Source organism: Girardinichthys multiradiatus, chromosome 21 (genome assembly GCF_021462225.1).
Source record: "Girardinichthys multiradiatus isolate DD_20200921_A chromosome 21, DD_fGirMul_XY1, whole genome shotgun sequence".
NCBI classification, from domain to species: domain Eukaryota; kingdom Metazoa; phylum Chordata; class Actinopteri; order Cyprinodontiformes; family Goodeidae; genus Girardinichthys; species Girardinichthys multiradiatus.
In genome coordinates, this window is record NC_061813.1 from 15094161 (window position 1) to 15104194 (window position 10034).

The following is a 10034-nucleotide window of genomic DNA, read 5'->3' on the forward strand; positions in this document are numbered from 1 at the left end:
GCTTTTTTTCCTAAGGAGTACAACATATAAAGGAAATATGTTTTCCAGGCTCTAGCACCCTTGAATCCAACAGATAATGAAAAACCCACAATAAAATCCCCATTTATGTGCTGAAGCACTCGTAAAATGCATACTGTTGGATGATGAGGGTGAAAACGATGGAAGACCTAAAGCTGCCGCAACAATGTTCCCTATTTTGCCATGTATGTTGGCTTATTGGAATGTGTGTCATGCAGATCTGAATGAGAGAAAAAGAAGCGGATTATATAACAGCTCCTGTTGGGTCATTGAAGTATATGTGTCATGTTTTATTCATGCCCGTATTGAATACTGCATGTGTATTAGGACCAAGGGTGTGGAATTCACAGTGTTCTGCTTCAGCAAAACAGGGCATATTACTTTTTCTGTTATGTGGCAGTCTTGTATTTTTTATGTGTTTTATTCTGGACTTTATTATCAACTGACTTTATGAAAATTTAATTTCAATGGATGGCCTCAAGAGGTCAGATAAATGTTAGGTGAATTAAAAGCAAAGTAGGTAATCCTGTCAGTTTCACTTTTATTTTCTATCATTCCGTTATCAGTAAAATTCATTAGCACTGAAATAAAATGTTTTCATAGTGTTGCATGAGATTAACCTATGTATTATTAGGTAATTCCTGCAATGTTTGAGTAACAGTTATGTCAGTCATGTAGTAATGGTGCAAATGTGCATTAATCATTGCGTGTGATTGCTGCAGCAATCATGGATTTTTCGTCATGGCCAAAAAAATCATTTCAGAATGGCTTAGCTGGTCATCAAATTATATATGCTACAGTGTCATTCTCCTGCAAGCTGGATGTTGTTCTATTGTATCGAAACACAATGAAAATATTCAATATTGTGATGGGGTAAAGATGATTTACATGTGTAAGAAAAATAACTCTATTCAGTAACTGATCTGCTAATCACTGATAAGAGCCAATTAGGGAGTACTGGATGATTTGTTGTTGCATCTCTAATTTTATTCTCCGATTTTGCAAGATAGTGGTTAAATCACTGTTATTTTTGTCCCATTTTTCCCTTTAAAAATCATCCATCAATACTTTTCGGGACAATTACCCAATGTAAAAAAAACAATCTTCACACAAATCCCAAGGTAGCAGATACTGAACTTTAAAAATCAGCTAGCATTTCAGAGCTGGATGTCTTTTAAATGAGAGATAAAATCAGGGGCAGCAAAAACAAAGCACCATTTCTCCCCAATGAGGGAAGGTCCATGTGTGTGGAGGCTTTGAAGTCCTGCACACACACTGTGATGTCAGGAAGCTCTGAGGTATCAAACTACTGAAACCATATTTACCCAACAAAGGAACATGAATACTCTGACAAGCGTGTGCTCAGCATTTTCTTTACATGACAGGTACGCAATCTGTATCGTTCAGTATGATTATAGTCTTACTTGTTCGCTTGCAGAAACATCGTGTTCTCATGTGTCTTCCCTTGTTTCTTCATATGAAAACTTAGAGCTAGTGTGTCTGTGACTAGATGCATTCATCAGAATATAGGCACACATAAGTCATGTGGAGGCTGCAAACTGATTTACTACATGTTTGAGATTTCTAAGCAACACGTCACAGCACCATGGCTGTGTTCATACAAAAGCATGTCAAGGATGCGAGGGCTGGGTGGAGGACATTGCAACTCAAGGAGGGTGAGGAGGACGGTGTGGGAGAAGGGAATGCTCTGAAGCACCACAGAGATGTTAATGTGAAAAATACACATTTTTTAATTACTTTGTGAATTGTGCAGCGGGGTAGCTTGGGTAGAATATTTCTAAACAGGATGGTTTCTCCTTTTTAACATAAGACAGAGCAAACTATGTCCTGGTCAAACAGAGAGAACAGTCAAGCATCTCAATCCAAATCAGAGTTTCCGAGAATTATGAAGGATTCTCGTTCCAAAGCCCTCCCCCCTTTTACATCATGTGAGCATGAGGTATTTAAACTAAATATTTCATAGCATTGGAGTTACATCTGTTGCCAAACAGTACTGGTTTATCAAGCCTGTAAAATGTGGATATGTGAATGTGGGGCTTGAATGACCTTCATTAAACAACATCCCCAGACAATCTCATTTCGTGTTAAGATGATCGATGAGATGATAATTCTTAAAGTTGGATGTGAAATGGGCAGATCAGTTTGTTCTTTATCCTTTGCCCACCTAAAATCTCATGAAGGTGCCTTTGCTTTAGCCTCAAGGGATCTCTTTCTGCTGAGCATATAGAGTGGCTGCTGGAAAAATACAAACATCTGGCATCCATCCAGCTCAAATATTTGCTCCAATGACCTCTGTGACATCTTTGCTGATGCTGAAATCCCCAAGTTGTGCAATTTTCAAATGAGGCAGGTCAGAATGGGAATTGCCATTCATGGACATGACGTTAAACACAAGGATATCCCAAATTGGAGAAGTTTTTTTAGATGATCTTTCTAAGAAAATCAATAACTGTTGTCAGTTTTTGCCTTGTGTGTATGTTGCTGACCTCATCATTATTCCCCTAACAGTACTTGCTTGCAACAGTTGCTTAGGGTTTATACAGTTCTTTATTGTAATCTATTTAATCCAAAAAAGATTGCTGATTGCAACAACTACAACAGATCAGATTCCTTCTTTTCATCTTTCCAACCAAGTGTTAGATGTGGTGAGCAAACTAAAATATTTAGGCCATATTATAGGAAGTGATTTATGTGATGATGACAATGTGCAGAAGTAGTGCTCTAGGGTTCTGCATGCAAGCTAATATGTTACCACTTAAATTTTACATGCGGTCAGACAATGTCACAGTAGCTCTGTTTTACAGCCTATTGTACTTCCTTTTCATGCAGCTCACTTGTAGTGCAATTACAGTAAACCCAAACTGAAAACCTTCCAGCTGGCTTTTTAGGATGTGGTATAAACGAAATGCATGACCTGATGGAAATGCTTTTATTTAAAACAGAAAAGCAATAATTATTGCTGTTGCTGGTGAAATAAGTTAACATATCGATTTATTTATTGTTCTTTTAAATGTTGATCAACTGAAGCAAAGGTTTAGAATAAACCAGCTGAATTTATTCACAGTTCTTAAGAACGTCTTGCACAAAATATTATCTGTTTTTGCCGTTCTGCTTTTATTATTATAACACAAGCACAGCAAGCTGATAATTTGTTTATTTGTGCTGCCTGCTCAGATAGACAGCCTGCTTTACAGTCGCATGTAGCTTGCCGACTGCAGTTTTACAGCGTTACTTTAATGAAAGCAATAGTTGGAGCTCATTTAGCATACACGACATCACCTTCTGTGTTTTTGACAAACAATAATATTTCCAAACATCTAAATGTGTCTTCCTTGTAAGAGAGGAAAAATATTGTAATCTTCTTTCAGCCAGCTGAGTGGCAGTGTGTAGCACTGGGGGTGGTGAAGGGGCGAATGTATAATCTATGCTATACACAGTTAGAAAAAACTGGTTACTCTCTGACATCTCGTTAGAAGGGAAACTCTTGGAAAATATATTTTTAATAAACGGTTGTAAAAAAACGTAACTTAAGCAGCCTCGCTATGCCTTGATACAGGCACATGCATGATTTCAAATAGGTGTATAGTAAAGAGACACTACATCAGTTTACAATTAAAAAGACTTTAAATCAAAGAAAGGATACAACAAGAAATTGAGATCAATAAACTATAACTTTCCAAAACATTGGCAAACCTAAATATTCGTAACATATCCCTTGACTGATAAGAGTGTGTGGCATTTACATAGATTGTTTTGTTTGATTACTTTTCTATTGTTTCATTCTTTGTATTTTATTTTTTGCTTTTTATGCCTTTAACCAAAGTGAGGGAATTGGTAAAGTAGAGCTACAAACCAGCTGGGCTTTTCACAAAGACCCTGTTGTTGTTATTGTGGGAACAGGAGCTACACTCTGCCTCTAATACTTTATTCATTTGGCGTTATTATAGGCATAATAAGCTACACAAAGGAGCAGGCTCGCTTTAGTGTAGAAATGCGTCTTTTTTAACAGATACTGGTCCAGTTCTTACCTCCACACTGAACGGCTGCTCCTCTCCGTTCACGGCACATAAAATCCACAGCAACAACTGCAAGCATAACGTCCCCATACAGCGACTATTAAGACATCTCCTGCTGCGGAGAGCCAATAAAACCATAGTGAAGCCCGTTGTTGTTGTTGTAGCTCACTATCCGTGCTCAGCCTTATTCACAGTCGATGCACACACACACGCGGGAACAAATCCTACACGTTTAGCAGCAACATCGCGGGTGTCTCCGTGCTTTTCTCCTCCTAGCGGGGCTGAAATTAAAAAGGAGATGTCTGAGATGGAGAGAGAGAGAGAGAAACCGGAGAAGAAGCGGATTTGTGTACAGGGCGCTCTCCTCCTCCTCTTCCTCGACCGCGGTTTTCAGGGAGGAGGTTATCCCCGGGGAAGCGGTCGCCTGTCAGCAGCCTCCCGGTGCAGCGGTCCCCGGGTCGGTCCTCCGGTGCAGCAGCCGTTGCTCTAAGTGGACGCGTCCAGCTCGTTCTCTGCAAGCGCGCGGCATAGCTGGCCGTTTTCAACTGCGACTCCCACCAACTGCGCATGCGCGCACTGGCACCAGCACCCCTCCTTCCATCCTTTATCCAAAGTCTCCAATAAAAACAAGTCTCATCCCGGCAGCTCTCTTTGCCATGTTTGACACAAGCTGAACAGTCGCAGGCGTTTTCATTTTTTACTGTACTTCATTTGGATGTAAATAAACACTTACATAAACTGAATACAAATGGAGTTCCGCCCTCATTTTTTTCCAGATGACAACAACCATTGTTAGGGTAATTTTTGTACTACCACAGACCATCGATATTACAAAATGTTCCAAATTTGTTAATATCTCCTCCTCCTCCCTTTTCTGTCGACTTTAAATGTTACAGTAATAAAGATGTACAAAGAGGAATGTAACAACAACAAAAAAACGCCAGTGGGTCTAAAGCAAACGTTAGTCCTATTAAAAAAAAAAAAAAAAAAACTACTTAAAATGTATTTGACAGATTCTGATTTTTTATTTGTTTGTTAGATTTAGTTCATGTTTAAACATTTTTAATGTAAAGTGTCGTTGTGTATGTGTGGGTGTTATATACTGTACATATGTAATAAACTCTTCACAAAGCCAGTAGAGGGCGGTGAGAGGACCAATGCTTTTTAAGATCTTCCCATTTTTCAGCAGAAGTCTTTGTGGACGATGCTGTTACTCACTGTAAAAGAAAATTAAGCCAGCTAAACAGTTGTTACAGCACGAAGAATAACAATTCTGGATGTTATTCAGGTTCACTTTAATATATTAATATAGGAATATAAGGTCTCTTATTTAGTAAGTATAATTATGTTAAAAACAAAATTAAAAAAATATAAGTAATATTTTAATTTTATGAATATTTAGCTAATAAAAAACCCAAAAATAGTTTTGATCAGAAATTAGAATATTGCAGGGGAGTAATAAAACAGATTTTTATTAAAGAGATATTATGTTAATTCCTACACATTCATGGACAGTCTGACACCCTGCACAAAAAGGATGATCCACAAAGTGGCAGAAAAAGTGTAGAAGGTTCACAAGTAAAAGGGATAACATGCACCTTTAGAGGAGAGGGGAATAAAGTATATTATGTAGCTCTTCTTCAAGAGCCAGAATACACAGATAAAGGACATCGGTTACAACTGTTGTATTCCTTGTAGTAAGCTACTGTTCTGCCTTCTTCAGCACATTTTTAACAAGTTTAAAGATGCCTCATATCATTGCTACACAGATGTTATTCAGTTATACATCTCTTTTAGGACTTGTAAGGTATCAATTTTGTATGTCTTACATAAGTGCCTAGACTGTGGAAAAAGTCAGTCAGTCATTTTCTACCACTTATTCCATAGTGGGTCACAGGGGAGCTGGTGCCTATCTCCAGCAGTCTATGGGTGAGAGGCAGGGTACACCCTGGACAAGTTGCCAGTCCATCACAGGGCAACACACAAACAACCATGCACACACTCATTCATACACCTAAGGGCAATTTAGAGTGACCAATTAACCTAACAGACATGTCTTTGGGAGGAAGCCAGAGTACCTGGTGAGAATCCACGCATGCACGGGGAGAACATGCAAACTCCATGCAGAAAGACCCCCGGTTGGGAATTGAACCCAGGACCTTCTTGCTGCAAGGCAACAGTGCTACCAACTGCGCCACCGTGCAGCCTAACATGCACCTTTAGAGGAGAGGGGAATAAAGTATATTATGTAGCTCTTCTTCAGGAGCCAGAATACACAGATAAAGGACATCGGTTACAACTGTTGTATTCCTTGTAGTAAGCTACTGTTCTGCCTTCTTCAGCACATTTTTAACAAGTTTAAAGATGCCTCATATCATTGCTACACAGATGTTATTCAGTTATACATCTCTTTTAGGACTTGTAAGGTATCAATTTTGTATGTCTTACATAAGTGCCTAGACTGTGGAAAAAGTTGTATGGCTAAACATTTTCTCCAAGTAGAAGAAGATGAAACTGGAATTTTTGTTTGTGCTCAAGAAAAGCATACAACTCAAATAATGGAAACTCTTGGTCTTTTAGCCTCTAATTCTAGCAGATGTTACTTTATATGGTCAAGATCAGTCTGTGGTTCGCTCAAGTTTTTATCACTTATCAAATAATGCTAAGCTAGAATTATCTCGTGAACAGATCTGGAAATTCTTATAAATGTATTTGTTTCATTTGCATTTGTTTCTGCCTAAACAAAGCATCACTGAACCACCTGCAGGTTGTACAGATGGCATGGCCTTCTCTGCAGTATCCCCAGGACTTTGAAACACCCCTTTAGTTTGAGGTCAGTGGACTCTGAATATTCTTCTCCATGCCACGTCCCATTAATGCAGTAGTTGGTGTAAAAGGAGCCCTGACCAAGAATTGAGTTCATTCACAGTACAGTACACAGACTTACTTTTCAGTAGGTTTTCTCATTGTTTGTTTTTATTAATGTTATTTGAATTTTCTACAAAACTGAGCTCTGGGGTTTTATTAGCTGTAGCCCATAATCATCAAAATGAACAGAAATATACATCCCACTGTGTGTAATAAGCATTCTAACATGTATGTTTCACTTTTGAATTAAATAGATGAACTTTTCAGTGATATTCTAACTTATTGAGATGCACATGAGAATGACCTTTTGATAATTCTGGATATTGTCTGATCCGTAACATTGCTGCAGAAAGCCTTGTTGTCATGTAGCAATAACATTCTCTCCCTCACTCACAGCTTAGACATTTTTATGTGAAATTCTTCCATTTCAGTTTAGTTTCCTCTGAGAATAACAAAAAGTTAAATCTGATGACCCAGATCAATGTTTTTTTCAATTAGACTAATTCCAAGGGAAGGTCTAGTGAAAGGGTGCGTCATTGAGTGTTAAAACAAAGTTAGGTGGACTGCAGCACCAGCTCATCATTGAGTTTTATATGTACTCAAACATACACACATTACCTCCCATCTTCTTTTGATAAATTTAGCCTTTCAAAGCTAAACTAAAATCAGAAAAAATGGGTCAAATCTGTTGCAGCCTCTAACAGCTTTTGTTCTAGGATTATCTGTATTTAACTTGATGCTGACAGCGCTATGTTCCAGCAGGAGCAATGTATGCGGAGGGTTATGTGCTGTGTTAGGTTATCACATATAGCGTTTTGCATGTAGGCACAAAGTTCCATTTTAAACTTATTTGACCAGAGCACCTTTACCCACATCTTTGCTGTGTCCCCCTCATGGCTTGTGGCAAACTGCAAACAGGACTCCTTATAGCTTTCATTCAGCAACTGCTCTTTTCTTACCTCTTTTCTATAATGGCTAGACTAGTGGACAACTAGTAGTTGTCCTGTTGATAGATTCTCCCAACTGAGTTGTGGATCTCTGCAGCTGGCCCAGAGTTACCACAGGTCTCGTGGCTCCTTGTCAGTTTTGGTGGAGGGCCATATCCTGAGAGCTTTGCAGCTGTGACATAATCTTTTCAGAGGATGGATCAAACAGTGCTCGGTGAGTTGTTTAATCATTTTGATATAGTTTTATAACCTAACTGTGCATTAAACATCTGAGGCCTTCACAGAACAGCTGGATTTTTACGTTTTACCAAAATTAAATTACACACAATTTAGAAATTTGATGACTTCTGAAGGCAGATGGTTCCACAGGGTTTTACTGTGGGATATCAGAGTACAGGGGAGTGTTACACAGTTTAAATGTTTACTTAAAACAAATCTGGCATTTTCTTCCACTTTAAAGTTTTGCACTACTTACAGTAGCGTTGGTCTATCAACAAAACCCCCACTAACATGCATTTAAATTTGTGGTTGTAATAAGACAACAGTTCAAGAGACATGGACATTATTTTATGTCTCTGTACCTTTAAACTTTCACATATTTTGGCTGCAAGTGTCATCCATGCATCTGTCTATAGCAGCTCTCTAAGTCCTGTGTAAGCCAAATGCTCAAATTTTATGACGTTCACAGTGACAGGGGGCCTTGAATTTATGCACTACAAAATTGACAATAATGCACACTCTCAGCTGCAGCCAATTTGGAATCACCAGCTAACATTCATATCTAGAAAACAGGCAGACATTACAGAGATAGGCTCCAGCTGGTCGATAAGGTTTAAACTGTCCTGCTCGAATGGCTTTTAAGCATAATCCTCAAATTTGCAGTGGGATTGAGACCAGGGTCCAAACCTGAGCCTTGCTGGTTCATTGTGTCTTTCTGAGCATCCTAACCAGTTTCCTGGGTGACAGTTGGAGTAAGATCATTGAAACGTCAGCAGAATTAGGTGTTCACACTGGACAATGATCCCACAAACAAACAGGTTCTGAAATGGACAAATCATGCTTCTGGAATGGCCTTCCCAAAGTCCCAACCTCAAGCCTAATGAAAAAAGTTTGGACAATGCTTAAAGGCCAGGTTCATACCAGGAAATCAGTTAGTTTAAGTTAACTCTACCAATTCTGCTAAGAGTAGTCAAGTATCCAGCCACAATGACAAAATGTATGTGGTTCAGGTGTGACTCTAACTGAGAGAGAGGGTGTCTAAACACAGAATGGGAAACACTTGGATGTTGCATCTCATTGTGACCACTTAAGCATAAATAACGTGTTTGTGTTCTGAGTTTACCACCAAAGTCTGTACTTAACACCCATTATTTGTTAATGCCTCCTAAAGTGCTGAGTTTCTTGTTGAGAACAGAGGGCAATGAGGGAAAACAAAGATAGCGGATATATTTAATCAGTATACGCAGCAGACCATAAATTCATGTGACAATTTATTACGAAGGAGATGATGATATTGTGTTCCTGTCACTCAGATTAGTGGGTTCTTGTGTGAAGGGTCTTCCTGTATTTATAACTGTGTAGCAGGGGGTACAAGACTCAGCTTAAACGTGCATTTTCAGTCCAAAAAGACACGTTAGGGCTTATAAACGATTTCAGTGTTGCATGTTTTATCAAAATTCCCTGCTTCAGAAACTAACCTTAATTAGGCTAATCTGTTTTGTGATTTATGTACTGTTTACAATTAATAACCATGTTATTAGGATAATATTATCCTAAAACAATTTATTAAATGACTGAAGACATGGGAAAAACAAAATAAATAAAACTAAAACAAGGGTAAATGATAACACTAGGATGTGTCAAAGGGAAGAATTGGCAGAGATTCAGTTTGAGCTGTGTTTCTGCCATTCTCTTTAACATTTTTGTTTATGAGAAGTTCAGATGTTCTTCACTGGTGCTTCTCTGCAACATGGGCCATCCCATCTTGCATCAAACTGTGACCCCATATGACTCATTGCTAGAGGAATTTGTATCATGATGACTAATAATCCACAGTATTAAGGCAATGTCCTCAGGAATAAGTTAAATTACAGAACAAATCACAACCCTTACCCATCCCAAAAATGATTTTGCTTTCACTTGCCTCATCCATCCGTCCGTCCGT

General features: G+C 38.6%; 1 protein-coding gene across 2 annotated transcripts in view; it reads right to left on the reverse strand.

The window, feature by feature from the left end:
• Positions 1–4623, reverse strand: part of LOC124857944 (matrix metalloproteinase-16-like) — an 86966-nt gene extending 82343 nt beyond the window's left edge. Inside the window, exon 1 of one of the 2 annotated variants that reach the window (XM_047349549.1) lies at positions 4068–4623. In XM_047349549.1, the coding sequence (XP_047205505.1) occupies positions 4068–4193 (126 nt within the window). In that variant the 5' untranslated portion in view covers positions 4194–4623. The remainder of the gene's footprint in view (positions 1–4067) is intronic. The other variant, XM_047349550.1, reaches the window with a different exon arrangement.
• Between the last annotated feature and the right edge of the window lie 5411 nt (positions 4624–10034).